Source organism: Manacus vitellinus, unplaced genomic scaffold (genome assembly GCF_001715985.3).
Source record: "Manacus vitellinus isolate BGI_N305 unplaced genomic scaffold, ASM171598v3 scaffold_18_pilon, whole genome shotgun sequence".
NCBI lineage: Eukaryota > Metazoa > Chordata > Aves > Passeriformes > Pipridae > Manacus > Manacus vitellinus.
In genome coordinates, this window is record NW_021939324.1 from 11,792,652 (window position 1) to 11,813,955 (window position 21,304).

Sequence of the window (21,304 nt, forward strand, 5' to 3'; positions counted from 1 at the left end):
TAGTTTTCACAGAGGAAAACTGATCCATAAACTATGATCATTGACTTTCCTTCAGTGCTGCAGGCTGTCCTGCTATGAAAAGGAAAGGATCGATAAGACCTGGCAAAAAGGTCTTGGCTAGTTCCTAACACCAAAGACATCCCATTGGACAGGCAGCAGATTGTCTGGGAGTGAAACAGGTTAGCAATGCCTTTAAAAAACAAATCCAAGGAGAAAAGGCAAATAAAATAAGATACAGCCTGCAAGCAAAAGTCATTGCTTCTAAAGCCGAGAAGGAAAAATGAGAGCAAATTTTTAGCTGCAGATAATCTCAATTTGTCTAGCCACATAGGTACAGTCTTATGGTATTTTGCTTCATCAGCTTACTTAGGAGAAAAGCCTAACACTTTATAGTTTATAAAATATTTATAGCATGTTTTAAAAGCAGTTAATTATTTTGTTGCTGATCTGGTCAGCTGATCTGTGGGCTGCTACCCAAAGTACAAGCAGCACTATCTTGAGTATCCAAATTTTCCTGATGCATCAGCAAAAAACAGAGAAGCAGCTGTTTTGTAAGTGCAACGGTTACTTCTTTAACAGCATAGTTTTAGCCCAGAAATGGCTGCAGCAATGGCTGACAAAGCAGTTACACATGCACAGCTTATAATATACCAAAGCGCTTATAGATTTGTAAAAAGGTGCTAAACCACTAAATAAATAAATAAATAGACATGCAGTGTTCATGATTCTGCAAGGGGGCAAACCCTCTCTCTGGACTATGCATACTGCAACACTGCATTACACATTTCAGAGGAAAGTGGCCCAACCCTGCCAGGATCTATCACATTAGCTGGGCATGTACAAGCTGTTTGAACCTCATGGAAGTGCCTGAAGCAGAAAGCTAAGATTATCACAAACATATAATACCTTCAATGTGTAATTGCAGTGGAGTTCCTTACTCAGCATCCAGCTGCAAGGGCTGCCTGCACACTTTGAGGAACTAGGTGGCAAACAGCAAGCAAGCATAACCATCTGCTTTCCGTACTTCCCTGATGTGGTTTTATTGTCTTGTTTTGTTAGACCTGCTACTTGGACTTAGAGACTTGCTCTCTGAGTCTGCCCCACTGATTTTACGCCAAAAATGAACCAATCATGGTTATGGCTCTTCATTGCCTTCATGAGAAAAACTAAAATTGTTCCAGTCTCAGATGATACTGCAGCGGTCAGGTCCCAAAAATCTTTATCATGGTAAATTTGAAAAAGTAGAAGAATGCCAGTGAAACCATTTCACCTTCCTAGCAGAACAACTGCCAACACAGTGTTTCTCTGAGAGTCTATTAAACGATAGCATTAGTTCAAATTTAACTAGAGGAAATGTAGCACAGGACATGTTCTCTAGTCTTCCTGTCTTTGCAAACTTCCTCTCTTCACAGAGTCCAAAACCACTAGGAGCCAGAAATGCTGCACCAGTTATGTCTGGACACAAATTCACCCAATAATTGTGGCACAAGGCAGGACAGACATGGTGCAGCTAACTGCCTCAAGAAGAGCAGTCACCTGCACCTTCAGGTATAGGGAGAGAAAGTTAACTGTTTACAGTTTAAATATAAATGTAAGCAAAACCTACTTGTTTATTTACAAAAGCATCAGGCTACTTGTGAGTTCTCCCAGTTACTTTTCCACTGCACAGTAATACCCGAAGCAGTCTTATCCCCAAAGGTTTGTCAAGCACAGATTATTTGGTCTTCCACATGCACCATGGGTCTGACTGTGCCTTGTACACACTGGTGTAATGTATGAGGCAGCATCACCCAGTCACAGGCTCAGTCCAGTTTCAGTGCCACATGAATTACTAGCTACGTACAGCAGTAGGTATGAAGGCACTTCTTGAAAAGGTTTTTTTAAAAATTTCATTTGCATGAACTGTTTGGAATATAGGGACTGGGCATTTGAATCCTTGACCCGAGCTGAGGATTTTATTAAGTAGTTGCACATGGAAGTTCACAGTACAGATTTTACAGCAAACACTAAGGCTGTAACATTTGCCTGGCCAGCAGGAAGTCTTGCCTTGATGAGGAAGTAGAGGCTTTGCACACCCAGGTGCACTAGTTACCAATTACTTAGAAAGGCCTGGAACTCCATCGTTGGATCTGGGGCAACAACCTGGACACACAGGCCCTCAAAATTATTTTTGGGTTTTTTTTCTCTCAACATTTGCTCAGTAGCAGACAAAACTGTGTAATTAGACACTGCCTCATTCTCACCCTACGTATACCTGCAGATCTAGATGCTTAAGATCAAAAGTTGGTAGACTGTAAGGAGGAAGGAGAAGCTCAGTGAGGTGAGTGCTGTGTAAGAATCAACTCATGCCTCACTGCAGACTTTCTGTTTACAGCCTTGTTTCCTCTGTGCAAAACCTATTTCCTTAAAGACAAACTATAGAAAAAAAGAGCACAAGGAGGAGTAGAAAGTCCTTATGTAGTTACTACATAAAATAAGAATTTTCATAAATAATTAAGAACATCCATTGGCCAAGATATGTATTAAGATCATCTACATTTGTGACTGGGATGCCTGCTATCAGAACCAGAGAACACTTACCATTCTGTGCCTTATAACTTGACATAGTGCATGCCTTCTTCTCTAAAGCTCCTTGCCCTGATTGTTCTATTACAAAAAACATGGCTAATTTAAAAAAAAAAAAAAAAGGTCAGTTTCTCATAGTACAACAGATATTGCACTAGAAGGCAAATCCTGCAAGCCTCTAGGGACCAGCCAAGGCAGGAGGAAGAGAGCCTGGACTATCTCAGTTGTAGCACACAACTCTAGCACTGGATCAAGATTGTTTATCAGAATAGCTGCTATGAGGTAGGTGGGACAACTGTTAGTTGTCATTGCACAGCCCATAAGCTCTTATCTTAGAGATGGGACAGATAAATGCTTCTAGATTGAAAATGCATTAACAAAGGCCTTTTTCTGCTGCAGAAGGATCTCCATAGCAAGACTCCAAATGCAGACAGAGATATACTGACAGGTCTCCATGCTAGCAGAGCTCTTGGCAGGATCAGAATCTCCCAGCAGAAGCAAAGGGAAAGGGAAAAACCTGCCTCCCTCTCCAGAGTTACTTGTTGCTTTTCTGACTAATGTCAAAGCCAAGATTTAACTGCTTTTTTTTAACTATTGGTGCAAACAAGGAGAAGAGCACCGAGACAGTCACTGCTGGACAAACTCCTTCCCTTAGATCTCATGATAGATGTATTTTGAGTCTCTAATCACAGGGCTAGGTGGTATAAGTAAACAGGACTGCAATTCTGTAGATTTTGTTTCAGGTAACAGTGTACAGGGTGGGGAAGATCGCACCCCTAGAAAGCTCCAAGCAGGACAGAAGACCTGGTACACCATAGCAACAAGGCAGCTAAAAATGGTAATGAAAACAAGGGCAGAACTGAGATGTACTATATTAAGATTACTCACCAGGTGTACATTAGCCATCAGTTATTGCAACAGAACAACTAAGGCATGCAAATCTTTTTGCCACCTCATAGGCCCCTATGCTGTGTTTTCTTTGTTTTGCAGAAAGCATTGGGTGAAGATTTAAGGCTCAATCATATTTAAAAAACAAAAAAGAGAAACTGTTAAATTGGTTAATTTTGTTTTTATCCTGCATACTTCACACTGTATGGGGGTGTATGTGTATATATATATATATATGTAGAGGGAGAGAAGACAAAATCTCTGGGACTAGCATAAGTCATAAATTCATCCAACCGGAATGCAGATAACTATGTGAGTTCAACCTTATTCAGCATTTAGGGCATTTGAGCTGTTGTTCTACCACCAAATCATCTGCTTAGAGCAAAGAAAGGGTGACAAGGTAGTGTTTAATATTGTCATTTGTACTAAGGCAGTTCCTTGTTTGTGTCTCCTTGTTTTAATGACTGCTTATTCCGATTCCACTACTTGGAATAGGAGTTCTCCAAAGGAAGTTTTGTCTCTGTTAAAACATTGGTTGGCTAACTCCCATCCCAACAGCAAAATTAATATCAACAGAGGAGTGTAAAAATATAGCAGTTAGAAAAAATACTTTCCAACCAACACACAGGGAGAAAAGGAAGATGACACACTATAGTCCTTTTCCAACCAATATTATAAAATTAGTCATGGAAACAGAAGTGAAGATCCTGGGAGATCTTTAGACACAAGCTGAAACAGCAGGGTAGAAACGTAAGCAAGCACCCTACTTTTAAATTTAACAGCAACTGGCAGTGCTCCTGTAATTAGCATTTTCTCAACAGCAAACATTGTGAATAAAGAATGTACCGTATCTTAAATCCCCATGCAGTACACTCAACTTTTAAATGATCTGGCAAAGTAAATTTGGGCAAAATGAGAATTTGTGTGTATGACTCCCCTCCAGTTAATAACTGGACTAGATATAAATTGCATATAATACCCAGGTGCCTTTTAAAGTTATAATAGAATAAATACTATCATTGGTAGATTCCTTTCTCAATCTAGGTGTACAATAACTTAATATATTTAATACGTTGATAAACAATTTTTAGTAGATGCTTTGGCAGTCAAATTCTTATATATTCTCTTACTTCTACTGAAGTATTTAGATACGTTTTTGGAAAAAAAAATCTGCATACTACTTACAAGAATTATATGCTGTACAAAACAGCATTCCAAATCATCACTGCAAACTGTAAAAGATGTAGTTAATGAAAAAGTATAAAAAGGAATGCATATTTGCTAGAAGATACCCAACATTTACAGGAAGAAAGAAGATGCATCTGCACCATGATTTTCGCTTTTCTTGTCAATGAAGCCAGAGAAAGATTGTCAGTTATTTGAAAAGCACTTCACTTATTCCAGTTCATGCAAGAATTGTGTTTCCTACATACCACACGAGCATTATAAAGTTCTGGAAGAGATTTGTTCCCTTGGGCAATGCTTGTTCATGATAATAAAAAAAGGTAAAAAAGTCTTCAATCATTCATTTAGTCTGACTGAAAAGATACTAGCTGGTATGTTATGATAAATAGGATAGGTGTTTCCTCATTCCAAAAACAAAAAAAACCAACAAAAACAAACCCACCAAAAAACCCAAACAAACACGAAAAAAAAAACAAACCCCAAATCAGAGGAAAACTTAGAATGACCTTTTGACTGTTCACACTGAGAACTCTCTGGTTGGGCAACAGAGTGGAGCAATAAGAGTCCATAAGTACAGACAGACACAAACCCAACAGGAGACCATCTTAATCCAGAAGATGGACCAGGTTCCACTGAAGAATTTTTCAATCTGAGCACTTTCATAACTGTTAAAGAGAAATAAAAAAGCAATAAACACACTATTCATATCTCAGACTGCAGAATCCACTACTTTTTGAAGTGGGTCAGAGACATTAACTAGGTTAACTCATACAGGAAGCAAGGGAGAGTGCCCTTTATAGAACAAGATCTGGCTCAAGAATGCCTGGGAAAGACTTGTGATGTCTCTTCAAGCTTCTAACATAAGCAGAGAAGACACCCTAATAGCAGAACCTCCTGTTCACATATCTTCTCTCAACGCAGAGACATTAATTACTCAACTTTAAAGAAATACACTTACTGGAACCAATGAGTTACTGTCATCATCACGTAGAGTGAAGCCAGGAAGAAAACAAAGTGGAAGTAGGCATAACTGTACACTGTGCCTTTCTTCTCATCATAAACCACAGTCTGGCCTCCTCTTTTTTCAATGTGATCTTCAGCATCAGCTGTAAGAGACAGGAAACAAGAAAGTTTTTGCAAATGTAATGAGTACTGAAAACAGCAGCTGTTCACAAAGAACACCACAAATCATCTACAGTGTGATTTAGGAAAGTGTAACTGATACAGAGCCTACACCTGGACATTTCCTTGCCCTCAAGTTATGGGCCTAAACCCTCAGTGAAAAACCGGACCAACACTGAAATCCTGCCTTGTAGCAGCTTCCTGGCCTACTGAGTACTTTTTGAGCATTGGGACCATTTAAATTGCTCTACCTGTATGATATTTTTCTGGCAAGTCCATGCTGATAACCTTGATTGTACCAGGTCTGCAAAAAGGACACTCCCTTCTTATCTCACTACCGAACTGCACTCGCCCCAGAGCTGCTGAGCCAAAAATCTAGCAACCAGTCACACCCATAGGCATGCAAAGAACAGAGATTACTCTTTGTATGTTGCAGTTTAAAGAATTAATAACTAGCCTAGTGTTTTTAAAATGGTGTTGTGACATCTCTAGCTTCCCTCTGTAGCCTAACTTTGAGCAATTCATCTGCTTCAGTTTGACATGCTACAGAATATGAGCAGCTCTCCATCCACAGCTGCGTCCTTACTTTCTTAGCTTTGGCCTAAAAGCCACAAATAAGGTAAATTTTGCACTGAAAACATAATTACCATCTCCATCAGGTACACAGCAAAAGCAGCATCGAGCTACCTGTGGAACAGACAACAGGAAGAAGGTAAGAATCTGTGCTACAGCAAAGCAGAACAGTTGGGGAAGGAAGGTCTGTTGTGTCTATGCTGCAGACATTAATTTAGAGAAGTCTGGTTTGTATTTCCAACCAGCACAAAACTCAAATTAGGATTTGCCCAGTAGTTCACAACAACAGTTTCTAAGCTTCAGAAAAACCTACTCAGTAAATTTGAAGAAATGAGACATTCTTTAAGAATTACTCTATCTTTTCTACATAACTTTGGGTCCAATAAAGGAGCAAATAATTACGACAAAATGGTAGAAAAGCTATGGTAAAGTACATTCGTATTTAGGGACTTACCTCTTCAGATCTGCATACAAGTTCCTTTTAGGAAATTTCTTTACTAAGATGAAAGTATAAGGAACTTTTAAAACTCTGATGCTGTCAGAGACTGAAATGATTAACGATTTATGCATTCTAGGATCACCAGGGGACTTCTGCAGGCTGGGAAGAGGTGGCTGTTGGCCCATCAAAGCCCATCCCCCCGCCAATCCTGAAAGGGAGGAAAAACCCTTTTATGTGCCCCTCACAGGAACTCTGTGCAGGCCCAGGAGATGTTGGAGGCTCGTGGCATGGCCCGTGACACTGTCCATGGATATAATAACTCATAACTTCTTGGAAAGTGTGGGCTTCCCTCCCCCACCCCCAGCGGATCAAGGCCACCACTTCAACTGACAGACATGGAAGCTGCAACTACCAAGTGTCATCGCTGGACCTCGTGGGCAGTGACTATACACATTTTTGCACTCTCATCTTTTCTTTCCCTTCCTCTCCCTTACTCTTATCCTGTCTTTCCCTTTTTCTCCCTTATGCATTTCCCCTAAAGGTTATCTTTATACCATATTGCTATAGACGATATAGATGATAACACCCAAAATAGCAACATACCTGTTTACCTTTGAAACAAAATTGTTCTAAAATAAACCCTACATATATATGTTTTCAAACACCGTTTATTCAGTGCCATTTCACTCTAATCCGCCCTAAGGGACTTATTAATATAAGAACCTAGGTTACTCCACTCCCCCCCTTTCTGAGGCGGGTCACAACACATGCATGGGTTAGAAATCACAACTGCAGAAGCATAACTCAGAAATGTAATTATCTTTGCAAGATTCTGCTGAAATGGAGCCAGAATGAGCACAAGCAGAATGAATCAAAGAAGGAAGTTGATTTTTCTGCTTTATTTAAATGAATATTTCCTTTTTTTTTTTTTTGTTAAACTGATGGAAAAAGGAAAACTGAAATCAACACTGTCTGGTAATATAAATGGACAAAAGGTGTTGACCATTTAATAAATATATAAGTATTTTCTGCACCAGACCACAGTACAAGTCAGCATTATCTGTAGTGCATCACCAGTGTTATTTATTCTGATAAAATCCTTCTCTGGGATTTATTTTGCTTGTGGTCTGATTAAGACAATGAACCCTATTAGGAAAATGCACTTCCCTAACTATTATACCAGTCAGTCTTTATAGTAAGAAAATCTATTAACTTTGTTTACTTACATTAGTTCACATTATACAGTGCAATGTAGTGAGGTACTGGAATTTTACTGGACACTTTGGTATTGTTCATGCTTAAGTAAAACAAACCAAAGAACAGTCCAGCCTCAGAAATAAGGACTTTGCTTCTTGGAAGCTCACAGCTGTCTCTGAAGGATAAAAGATACCCCTGAACAGCAAAGATAAGGCCGCAATTCTAGTCTCTCTAAAGCATCTTTGAAACCATACCAGTATCATAGATAAGTAACTATCTCAAGGTTGACTTCAAGGATGTCTGGATCAACAGATAAGAGGCAAGAATGCTGCAGAAATACAGTTGCTTTGCAGAGTTTTACTATAATTAGATAATTATATTAGATGGTGTGTGTGCTAGTGATTAGTCAAATCACGCTGTACCTGAATGCTTGAAGGGTATAAGAACCCTGTGTAAAACCACATTTGGGGTGCTCCAAGTTGGCTGGGACACCTCACGTGCATGAATGAATATTTACCCTTGCTATTCTAAAGTTTGTGATCTAATTTCTCTCATTTGTCAAATGGCCAGTTGCATGCTTTCCCAGAAAACAGATGGCAGGTCTTTAAGGTAAATTGTCCAGCAGAAATATCAAGTGGCAGTTTTTACCTTGCATATTCCTGATTACCTGCACTCACTGGGTTCATAACTCACGAGAAGCCAAAAAGCTCATTCTTTTTCAAGAGACTATCTGAGAGTTTAAGCAAACCCCTCATTCTGTGTCTTTTTCTACTCTGTGCCAAGCCTCACCTACACTGCCAGCCTGAGCTACCCTGGGATTGCACTCACATTCTGCAGCAAGGGTTGGGTTCCCTCAAACATTTTAATCAATTGCAATTAAGTCCTGGCACAGACAGAGTGATGAAATTAGCAACACTGGCACACACCCCCCAGCCCCTTGTACACGCTCAGCTGCCTCCAGCACAGACACTGACAGACTCTCTGTACAGCAGCAACAATTGCAGAGCTGCGCGTTCGCTCTGGGCTGAGAGACAAAGGCCTTTTGCCACAGGGAAGGCAATCAGAGTGCAATTAATTACTCTTCATCTGTCATTTCTTTATATTTACATTCAGTGGCTCTTGTCGGGCTCGTTAATATGCAACAGTCTGGAACTAATCCTGTGGGCAAGTACTATGGCAGACAGATGGACCTTCCCAATGAGGGGCCACATCCCACAATGAGGCCCCCAGCCTTCCGACTGCGCCTTCCACAGGGCACAGACCCACACCCTCTGGACAAGACCTCTTACTGTGTAAGGTGGGTAAAGAAGGTGCATGGGTGTGAAGGGCGTCTGTTTTCTCTCCGGTGCTCCCTGTCCCATCCCTCAGCACAGGGCAGCATGGCACAGGTCCTGTCTGGACTTGTTTGAGGCAGACTGAGCCAGGTCTCGGTGGTCAGTGCCCAGCCAGTTGGTAGGCTGCCCTCCTGTAAGGGCTGGGTCTGGTACCAGCACCCTGTCCAGCTGCAGCATCCTGCCAAAGTGAGCTCCCCTGGCACCGTGTGACACCCCCACAGTGAAATGTGTTTTGCTTCCCTGTGCCCAGCTACTGCAAACACCAGGTGCCTCAGCAGATACTTCTGCATTTTTGAATTCTCACAAACACTTTCATTAAAGATTTGAAAAATAGAAGTTAAAACTGCAGAATGAAAGTAACGCCAATGCAGAAAGAGCTAGGGGGAGAGATTCATCTTCCAAACACACACATACATTTGAAGAGTGACACTTCCAAACCTAAGTAAGGGGTGACTGTTACTCAGCAAAACCCCACTCATTTTCTAGTGTTTTCTGGGTGTTCTCAGGATAAGGAGGCCAAACAAACAGGCAGGTGGAATGAAACGACCTGTACAGCTGAAACAGGAATGAGAAATGTCACCAGAGATGAAGTTATGGGCAAAAAGAAAGGAAGTACTTATGTGTGGAAATAAAAATGAGATAAGTAGTTGGGATCATAATCAGTTGGTATGAGAACAAAGGCAATCAGGACTGAAAACGCTCAAGAATGCCTCCACCTTTTTTACTGATAGCTTTCCAGCACACTCGTCCTTTAAATGAGAGGGCATGAGCTCATGGGAAGCACAAGATTCACAGGAAGTCTGCAGGATGTTGAATAAACTTCAAGAGCAGCAAATTATTTCATTATATAAAGGCACCTCCACCAAACCAGCAAGATCTACAGAAGGGCCAATGTGCAGAGGCATGTAGCACAAACAAGCTTCTGTTTACACCTAATTACAGATTACTGGCCATGAAAACAACAAGAAAAGCAGAGGAGAAAGTCTGCACAGAAATCCTGTGGGAAGTAGTAAGAACTCACTTCAGTTTCAGCTGTTGCATATATTCCTCTCAGTGCCTCTGAACTTGATCGTGTTGTTGAGGTCAAACTAGGAGGAAAAGAAGTTAGTGTCAATCTCCTGGGCATAACTCTAACCCCAACAGGGTTACTTTTCAACATCACAGCAAACATAAATAGCCTATTCCAATGTCTAAGCTAAGCATTTGCCTGGATGCTATCACAAAGCACTAAGTACATAAGTTCGTTCTGCACTAGTACAAACCAGCCTGGCAGATGGCCACTGGCCAGTTTATTCTGTATCATGAGTTTAAAATTAGATCACTCCTGAAAGGTGGTGAATTCACCACCAGACAGCACCAAACATCTTAGCACTCCAATTTGCAAGTCAGAAGAGATCTCTGCTGTGCACAACCAATGCTTTTATACTCAGTTCACAGCCATCACTTTGGCTCAGCATTTCTGTAGAGGCTTTGCCAGTGAACTCGCAGGTCTCTGGCAGCAGTCAGTTTTCAAAAGTAAATTACTAGTAACTGTTGTCAGTGTACCAGTTCCTAGAAATCACTTTCTTGCATGGCTGTAGTTGTCTGGGGGGAATCCTTTCTAGTTTCTTTTGATAGGAAACACTTCTTGCAGTCTTACCCTTTTAGGGTGTGTAATGCTTTACTGTACATGCTGAGCCTTGGTAAGCAATGCTTCAAAAACACTCCCCTTGAAGGCCTTCTTATTTCCCCAGCTGCATGGTACACTTCAGAGGCAGGCTACATGAATATTGTCTGCATTCTTGAAACACCTCCCTGAGGCACTGGAAATGCTCTTCTACCATGAACTAGATCCATGGTACATGGTATCCATTATTTTATATCAGAGTTAAACAGAAGACATATGCACATTTGATAACAGAAGAGTAAGTCTCTTGTTTTCACTTCAAAATTATGAAGGAGTTTCAGTATGTGAACTCTGAAGTGGACTGATTCAGAAGCAGAATTTGCTCAAAAACCTGCAGCAGACAGCCCCTGTCTCCTGGCAAGTTGCACAGCCAAAACACAAGATATATCACCTTTCAGTCATCAGCAACTTCCCGTCCCAGAGCATGACTTAATTTACTGATGTGAGCTGCAGTAATACAAGGTTAGCATCAAAGATACATGGGCACAAAGAGGGTTTTTTTTAGAGCAGATCTCTGGCAAATCTTGATGGCAATACTGTGCTCATCACTTATCCAAGGAAGCCCTAAACCCTCCCAAACAGTTTGTTTGTTTTAAAAACCCCCAAGAACTGTCATAGCCTCTGCAAGGAGGCTACAAAAATTTCAGGTAGATTTTTTAGGTGGATATAACTGCATAGAGCTTTTCTTACGGAAGCGTAAAGAGAGGATCAAAGAACCCTGGGATGAAGGACAGGTGAAAATTTTTTCCCTCCATTTCTAGATGTAAATTGCTCTATTTGATTTTTAATGAGATATATTTGTTTCAAAAGTTGTATTATCTTGTAGAACATTTTTGGCTAAAACATCTGCAATTCTGAAACCGAAGAGAATATTAACTTTCCAGCTCAGCTCTATGCTACATCTCTCTGTGATTTTGCATAAGCTCTGCTATAAGCCTTCGCTGTTTGGACCACAACACTGTATTTACAGTGAGGTAACCGCAAACCCTCAGACTTACCAAGAATATAAAATGCAGCCAAACAAAATCGTAGTACCCAAGCCAGTAACCAGGTTTTCATCTCTATGCAGGCCTTGACTGAATTCAGGTACACAGATTGTGATATTCCGATGGTTTTCATCCAGGACTTCACAAAACAGATCAAACAGAAAGAATAGTTTGCAAAGATCATTTCACTGCATTTCAAAGTAATCTTCAGACTGGCAGTTTTTAATGAAATATTTTTGTTATTTCAGATACAGGGTAGGTACATTTCAGTTGTTTCTATCTATCTTTTAAAAATGATCATACAGAAAAAAAAATCTGTAAAGCTGATCTGGCAGACTCTGTGTTTCAGGCAAAACAAAAATGCAACTTACTAGGGTACTAAAATTTCCTATTTGACCATAGCAGACTAAAAAGGAGAAAACACATTTTATGAAGTAAGAAATTAGAATTTGGAAGTCTGCCAACACTCCACAGCCATATAAGACCAAGATAGTACAGACCTGAGACCAGAAATTTTTTTGACAGAAAGGGTGCCTTGAGGACAACTATGAAATTCACACAGAGTGAAAAAAGGTGGTCAGTAGTAGCCCTGTTCTCAGAGGGATATACAGAAGACCAAGGGAAAAAAGGTGCACCAGTTCAGGCAATATCTTTTCTCGGCATCTAATCAAATCCTACTTCTAGATCCCTGAAATGAAACCACTTCAGTCCTTGATGTTCCAAGTTGCATCTGGCATTTTGATATCTTCCTGGAATAAGGAAAGGCAGAGAGTAGCCTGCAGCATTATCCCAAAGCAAGAGATTACAGCTGCACCTTATCTCAAATCAAGAGGTTTTTGAGTCAATGCTGCTTATGGCATCTCCTTTTACTTTCCAGCAGCCACAATGCATTCCCATTGAGACAGCACAACTGTTGGTAGGGACAGAGGGAAAAATGCAGTAAGGGCTACATCCAGGTTAAAAATAAACTCAGTCAGTTCCCTGACCCAGCGGGGGAGGATTTTGCATGGCCCTGCAGTACTGGACAAACAGCTTTATCAGGACACAGAGGGGACAGTGTGGAGTTGAGAGCAAAAGAAGAGGATAACCAGTCTGTATGAAATACCTTGGCCAGAGATGTGCAGATTCCCCCACCTATATCCATCAGGGACACATCTGCAGCAAGGCAGGCCCACTGTTTAGCAGGCATTTTAGTGATGTCTGGCACTAAAAAGCCAAGGCATATTATAATAAGCACAGATTCAAGAGACATAACAACTTGTTTGCCCATCCTTTCTAAAGACATTTGCAACTCTTTTTGGGTGTTGCAAATACTTGCAGCCTGTATTTTCTTCAGGCCTTGTATGCGAGGTGTCCAATTTGAAAGACGGACAGTTTGAAAATTCCTTTCTTCACAAATGAGGGTAATGCTTTAACACTAGGTAAGTTCATGGCAAACCAGTGACAGGGCATGGGACACCACAGAAAGTGCCAGCATTCCATACTTTCTCTAGCTCATGCCACTGTAAAAGCTGACAGGCCAGTATGAGAGTCCTTATCACACAATCAAGGGAGGATGGAGCACCTCTGAGAGCAGATGACAACCATGAAAATTCTCAGTCATGGGAAGACAAGAAGGAGCATCTGATTCAAGGAGGTCTAAGAGAGTGTGCATGATGCATAGTCTTTGCATACAAATATTGCATACAAATGCAATAACCACACTTGCAATACATACAAGAAGAATCAGAGGATTCATTTAACTGCTTAAGTCTTTGTCAGAAACATGAAACAACCCGAGGCCAATGATTTCTTTCCATACATACTTTCTTTCCCTTCTTTTTCTTTTTACACTGTGTCAAGACTTAGGAGTAATTCAAACACCTTCTAAATTCAACTTTATATTCATTCGAAGTACTGTTTTAGCTCTGTAAGTAAATCTTACACCTAAATATTGTCTGGTTTTCCTTTTTAACTCTAGAATACTTTTGTGTGTGTCTGTACCTATACAAGTGTGACAGAGATATTTTTTTCCCATCTCTCCCCTTTCTTCTTGGGAAGTGTCTGTGTAAACTTTTGCTTCCTGCCAGTTGACTTATTTTCCTCTAGTTATTGTTGTTTCAGCTATTCAACACTTACAGTTGAGCAATAATAAAGAAGGGTGTTTTAGTACTAATTCAAGCCAGAAAAGCCTTCTTTAAGTGAAAAGAATGCTTCTAGTCCAAATATGTGAATCTGATAGTTATCTGGGTAAAGGAAAGTTTAAGTTGTGCTTGTGAAGTCTTACTGTGGTTTCACAGTGTAAAGACCTTCAAACTCTAGGGAGTTCCATACTCCTGACTTGGAATGCCAAAAGCTAGAAGGCAAGTAGAGTTCAGGAAATCTGCTGAAGAACAGCATCATCTCTACTGCAATGTAACTCCAAGTCCTTTATTTGAATGTTTCCTCTCAAAACAAAATATGAGTGGTACTCAAGTTTTTTCTCCATTAGGAATCCAGTGCTAAGGTGATCTAGCACACTTTAGCACACTTTTTCTAGAAGAAAAAAAGTCATTTTAGTATATCCACTCTGATGGTCTGCACCTACTAACTGGACCTAGTAAACTTGTGGATGGAGCTGATCACCCAGCTTCTTCCAGAGGCATCCAAGAGCCATTTGTTCCAACTCTTTTCCCATCATGTGATCAAATGCATTACATGTTGAGCCATGTCCTACTGTATGACAACATGCACTTGACATAGGAGGAATAGACTACATGACTTTGGGAAATTTTTTCATGGGAAACAGACTGAAATTGCTCTGATGCAACAGATGCAACTCATGCAAGGTAAGTTAAGCTCCCCTACACCAAACCACTTAAGGCACATGGAGAGTGCCAATTGCACAGTATCTCTGCTGCACAGATATATTTGTAGTATTTGCAATTTCTTCTGTGAAGGCCAGAACAGACCAACACTTCTATATCCTAGCACTCCTATATCCCCAAATTTTTTATTTCAGGTTTGCTAAATTCTTGCTTTTAGTACATGGCATGTCTAAAAGAATTTACGTAAAGTATCAGATAACTTACTAGTTTCTGGTGGCTTGCTGGATAGTGCTGAGAAAGTGAGGTACATGACGTAGCAGCTGATAACTCCTGACTGCAGCAAACCAGAGTGGGGCTGACCTTCACAAGAAAGATGAAAATAAGTTATTTTTGTAGACAGTTTAACAAAGTGAAAAAGAAATTAGTATCCTTCAAAGAACAGCATGCCAGTATCTTTTATTTTTACTTAGAGCAGAAAGCAAGGGTTTGAAGCAGTTTGGATACAGTTCCACTGGCCTGCCAAGAGAAAAAAGCCAGCTCGGCTGGCTTTTTTAGAAAGGCATTAGAGATTCCCATGTAAGTAAAGAATCACCCCTCTGTTTTTGCCAAAAGCACCAGCTTTTCAAAAGCTATTGACCAGCTGCCACAATAATTTTATTTGCCTGTAAAATCTGTGTTAGAGTCACTCTACCATTTTCGGGTCCAATGTATGCAAGATACTAACAGCACACATAAAATACACTAAAGTATGAAATATTGCTGTCAGCTCCTCCAGGCCCAAACTTTACAAACTACACAAGTAGTCAAAAGTAAACAGTAAAATAGTGCTGAAGGAGTTTGACAGCTTCAACTGCTAGCACTGCAAGACTAAGGTAAGTTTCACAACACAGTACCAGCCATCAGAGCATGAGCCTTCTTTACAGTATGACTACCTGATGGCATACCCAAAATGTCTCACATCTCTATAGTTTTAGCAGTACAGCTGACGACCAGCAACAACACTCATAATGTAGATAAAATGTCAAGAGCAGCACCAGTTCTGAACTATCATTAGACTTCCTCCCCAGACATGGCTCATGCCTCCAGGCACACAGCTGAAACAATACCAGACATCCAGGAGGAGGTCAGTGGACTCACGATTCTGGACACAGGGCGATATGGCCACCAGTGACACAAAGAGGCACAGGCCCCCGTTAACTCCAATCAGGACCTTGTTGTACATGCAGCCCTCTGAGCGAGTGTAGAAGAGAGCCATGAGGACCAGGGCTGCCACAGCAATGGAGTACAAGATGAGAGTGACCAAGGCAAGCAAACCGCTCCACACTTGCTTGTGGTTTGCACCTGCAGTCCTGGGGAGAGAGAAACAACCTTATCTTTGTCCTCCCTTCCCCAAAACATAAAACTCTAATAGCTGAATAGTTCATATCCTCAAACACAAAAGACAATGTTTATTTTCCTGAAGCATGTGAGCTCACTACACCAACACAGATCCTTGCCAGGTTCCTCCCACGAAACAAAGGGAAATGTTCCTTAGCATCAGTGTTTATATTCTGTAGAATCACGCTCAGCCCTTTCTGTAATTATAGCCCAGCACTGACACCCGTAACTCCCAGTCTCTGCGATCAGCCCATAAGCATATCTCAGCTCAGTACTTCAGGGATTTCCTCAGTGGCAACTTGGAATGTCCCAGGCTCAGCTAGTCAGTGGTGGTCTCCACGCAAAGAAAGCAGAGCCATACTGCTTAGCATGGCCTCTCTTCTGCACTTGAGTTACCTTGGTAGTTTTAGCACCCTTTCACTCAAAACCCCTCATCTCCATTTGGTTTATCTCAACAGTCTCCCTTAGCTAAAGCGTGGTCCATCTTGTTTTCCTCTCTTTACCTTCCACACACTTCTTGCAAAGATCACCAGGGTTTAAGAGTAGCAACTAGAAGAGTTGTTTTGACACGATGGGATTTTGGTGTGTGGAAAATCTTTTTAGGTTTGTTGTTTTGTTGGTTTTTTTCCTGGTGTTTTTTTTAAACATGACTTATTTTAAAAGAATATCTAATGTAGGGAGAGCTAAAGTTAAATGCTGCTGCTGGAAATCTTTCATCCACAAAAAACCAGCTACAGTTATTAGCACTAAAAATATTTGTGGCATAAGGAGCTCTCACCTCTACCTCCCCAAAAACAAGAATCTAACAAAGCCTAAAGATTTGTTAAAACTCTTTCTTTGCAGTTGGTATCCTAACTAGAACAAGAGAGGACTGCAAAAGTCTGTAGAGGAAGAAATGCGAGACAGAAAGGTGGAGGCAGGAGTTCCTGCAGATATGTGGGAGGACAATTTAAATATATTAAATTGATGAGAGGCTAAGGGCTTGGAAGGTTATAGTAAATATACTAAGTCAGTGCCCAAATGGGGTATATGTGAGTTGGTAATGGAATTTTGCGTATTTAGATGATAGGAAAGAAGTTCTCATGCTGAGAAAAAAAAATTGATGTGCATTAAGCTGATGCAAAAAAAGTAGGATTTATCACCTTACATCATTGCACGCAGTTTCACTATTACGTTTTGCAAATCCAGTTTTACTCTCTTGCACCACTCCACTTCTTAGCAGGTGTATTTTCATAGAAAATATAAACCAACTTTCTTTGTTCAACTGAGAAGTTTTGCATCCCAACACACTTACTGGAAGCCAAGCAATTGACGTAAAGAATAAATCAGCAGAGTAGAAGTGAACAACAAGGAAACATTTCCACTGGGAGAGGAGAAAGTAGATGAATATTGACATGAAAGTGTCTTCCAAAAGTTACATCCATGATACTTTTATACTCTTTGTTATAAGAAAAGTATTGGTCAGGAGTGCACCAGAATTTTAAGCGAATAACTACTTGCCCAACACATACCAATTTTTATTCCATTTGTGTGCGAACTCAACCAGCAGGATGAGCTGAATGACAATGAAAAGGCACCCTCCTGTTGCTCCTACGTAGCGCCAGGCTGCAAGGCAGAGAGGCAGAAAATAGGTCAAACTGGAGCTGCCTTTCCCTTGGATAAAATGGAATTATTTTCAATGTAGGGAAGCTGTTAATGCGGTTTGAATATCTGAAGCCCACAGACATAGCAAGAGATGAGAGATTTCTGATGAAAGGCCAGCTCAGTTGACTCAAGATTAGCTCCCTGATGAATTCAGCTTGCAACCTGCTACACTTTCAACACAATCACATTAGGACATCTATTGAGTTTCCCTAACCTAGAGAATTTTTGTGGAGACTATGAGTTACTATATTCAGACAGAAAATACTGAAACCTTTATTTGTGACTGGCAGGAGGGAGGTGGTGTGAAGGCATTGCACAGGAATTTAAACCCTGAAATTGCAAGGTACTGAAACCCAGCATTAAAAAGGGAAATTTCTTCCAATCCAGATCACAGCACCACGGAAAAACAAAGGTGGGGTTTATGTATTTACAAATGCTTTTCCAAGCCACTCCCAAAGAACATTTTGTATTCACTGACTAATTTTAAGACAGGTTGTTTGACTGCTTAACTGTTGATCTGCATAGACTGTATTTGTGTAGCTGTTTGGGTACTTTGAACAACAGATCTCTTATGTGCAACATCAGAAGCCTCTGAGGAAATACAGATACCTATTTTAATGTTTAGCTGTATATAGAGCTTGTACTGCTGTGCAGTGCATAGCCTATAAATTACTCCAGGTGTGCAGCTGATTTCAGTGAAGAAGGAAATGCATCAGCAAAATTCAGCCACATCCCTCTATTGTGTTTTCTTTTTTAAAAAAGCTTGTATCAGTGAAGTGAAGATGAGAACGGTCAGGGCATGTTTCCATTAGCAATTCACACAGATTATTTTTTCTTCCTGCACCATAAACTTATTATTTGAAAGCAAGCAAGCACACTGTTCTTGGAACATACAATATAAAAAAATGGAAGATAGCCTGTAAAAAAGTACATAAAAAATAGACAGAGAACAAAGTGGCATGTGTGTTTGGAAGAAGTGGAGTAGGAAAAAGCAGACCACCGATAGAATAAATAATTAAGTAGCCAGACTCTCAGAATATCCCACTGCCACAGGATATTGCAGGATGTTTAATGGATCCATGACAGAAAAGGTTAGCATGGCCAGTGTGGAACTAACACTGCAGGCCATACAAACCTAGTGCTTGCATGTTTTTTAAGAAAAAATAAGCAATAAGGAAGAATGCCCCCCAAACAAACAACACCAAACAAACAAAACCCCAAACCAAACAACAGTGAAAGTTTCTTGATAGGAGGGAAAAAAAAAAGAGAAGACAATAACATACAATTCCCAACTCATCTGTAAATCTCAAATTCAGAGACTAACTAGAGAACAGTTTAGCAGGAAGCACAGAATGTGGCTTTAGAGTGAAATATCAAGACACAGTACGGGGAATAAATCTTGTTATGCTGTATCTTCACACTAGGTTAGACTGCTGTTGAGAATCAGCACAAAAAGTTCTGTTTCTCCTTTTCTGTAAACACATCAGTTCTTGAAGACTTCTCACCATGAAAGGGGTCACTTGTAAGGATGACAGGCAGCCTTGCTTGCTCATGAGTACAAAGCATAGTACTGCTACATCTTTCTAATCCAAACAGTGTCCTTAGGTACTAACAACAAGCACATATAGCCATCCCACAAATTCACAGAGGAGAGGAATAGGGGCATCACATCGAGCCACGACCAAACAAATAGTAAGAGGAAGAGGCTGAATTATACCTGTCAGTGATTCACTTGCAGTGCTTTTTACCTTTAGTTTCCCAGAGTACTGTGCTCATAGTATGTCTGCCCACTCTATTCTCTTCCTCTGTATTACTCCTTCCTCTTTCCCTTTTAAACATCCTGGCTAAAGGAGACTGGTGTTGTGAACAACGTAATCAAGTCCTAGTGGAAGCAGACATCATGTGCAAACAATCCTTTGCATTACTGATCCTATTCCTTTCCACCTGTCTGGACTCAACAGCTTATGGGCTTTCAAGTATCTCTCTCATAAAAGAACAAATTCATCTCTGTACCACCAGGATTTTTGCTCCTAGCCCACAAGACTCCAGTGAGAAGCTCCCCTCCCAGCTGGCATTTAAGTATTGGGATAGTACCAGTGTGCTTGTGTGGGGCCAGGGTGCTTTCCAAAAGTGGAAATGCTTCTGACATGTCATCCTCAGCAGAGCACTTATACCATGGTCCACGAAGTCTAATTTTACTTTATTGGATTTATGCCACCAGCCTGAAAACTAACAACATCCCAAATTCTTTTGGGTCATTGCGAGTTTTCAGGCAGCAAACACCAGCACCTGGCAGGACATGTGCCCCCTTGAGCACTGGCACCTCCCCAGAGTACAGCATGAAGCCCAGCTACTGTACTACACTAGAGCTACCTGCACAAGCCAAACTAACATGCCACTCTCTGTCCTTGAGTGAATAATTTATTTTGCACCATTACAGTTCCCTATTTCTTAAAGAATTTGCAAGATAGCCCTGCAGTGGTATTGTTACCTACCCATTTGGCCTGCTCTTGATCAGAAAAAACATGCTCTTTCCTGCACACTCCCATGAAGACATGTCTGTGCGGGAAGACACAGTGTTCCCCCCAAAACAGCTCTGAATACTCTTTTTGCACCTGGCCCATACAGGCTTTACTTGAAGAATCATGGCGATACTCATGTTGATCAGATCTCTAGGATTTTTTAACCACCCACAAGATAGTACAGAACAAAGCAGCATAACAAAGTAAGGAGGACATACCATTGAGGAAAGTGTCCTGATCAGGAATGAAGAAGGCTCCTGAGCACATTGCTGCCAGAACTATAAGTTTAATAAGCCAAAATCTGGATCAGAGGAAAAAACAAACAAAAAAAATCACCTGTTCGTAATAGGAATTAGAGGTCTTCAAATAAAGTACCACAAGAGATCTCTATTTAAAGCCCAACAAGAGGTAAAAAAACCCCTCATTACCACTTTAGTTAGTTTTCACTTGACTGTACTATTTCTGACAATAGCAGTAAAATCAATTTTTTAACTGAAGGGAGTTTTTTACTACTATGACACCCAAGTGGAAAGTTGGTGGCACAAACCACTAAAGAGATGTGAAAATTAAGAAATCAAACAAAAAACTCACCCGTTATGAATGTATGCTCGGCAGCTTTTGCTGCTGTTAATTTTGATGGTGAACAAGAAGAATAAAAAGAAGAAACAGGCCATTCCAAAACAGACTTTGTACACTGCAGAGTATCCCACCAACTTCTCGCACATCTCACCCGCCTGAATACCCTTGCACATCTCCTTGTAGAATGGAATCTGAAAAGCAGAACATGTTATAAGCTGTTAGGACACAAGGCCCTCATAAACAAGCATGTCTATGTCTAGGCATCATGGACTTTTCACTGGCTTCTAACACCTTTCACTATTGACACCCCTTCAGCCTGTATTTAAGGGTTCAGGGGTTATAACAAAACGTAAAACACAAGGTACTTAAATTTTCAGAACCTCCACTCCTTCCAGATGCTTTGGGGTACAAGTCCACCTCCTTTCAGCTCTGTTGGCTCAA

At 40.6% G+C, this 21,304-nt stretch overlaps 1 protein-coding gene across 1 annotated transcript in view; it reads right to left on the minus strand.

Moving 5' to 3' along the window:
* Positions 1-1,152: 1,152 nt before the first annotated feature.
* Positions 1,153-21,304, minus strand: part of SERINC5 (serine incorporator 5) — a 42,565-nt gene continuing 22,413 nt past the window's right edge. Inside the window, exons 3-12 of the mRNA XM_018070476.2 lie at positions 20,876-21,054; positions 20,503-20,585; positions 17,630-17,723; positions 15,879-16,090; positions 15,006-15,101; positions 11,968-12,094; positions 10,325-10,391; positions 6,408-6,447; positions 5,597-5,744; positions 1,153-5,303 (exon numbers count right to left, since the gene is read on the minus strand). Coding sequence (XP_017925965.1) covers positions 5,156-5,303; positions 5,597-5,744; positions 6,408-6,447; positions 10,325-10,391; positions 11,968-12,094; positions 15,006-15,101; positions 15,879-16,090; positions 17,630-17,723; positions 20,503-20,585; positions 20,876-21,054 — 1,194 coding nt within the window. The 3' untranslated portion in view covers positions 1,153-5,155. The remainder of the gene's footprint in view (positions 5,304-5,596; positions 5,745-6,407; positions 6,448-10,324; positions 10,392-11,967; positions 12,095-15,005; positions 15,102-15,878; positions 16,091-17,629; positions 17,724-20,502; positions 20,586-20,875; positions 21,055-21,304) is intronic.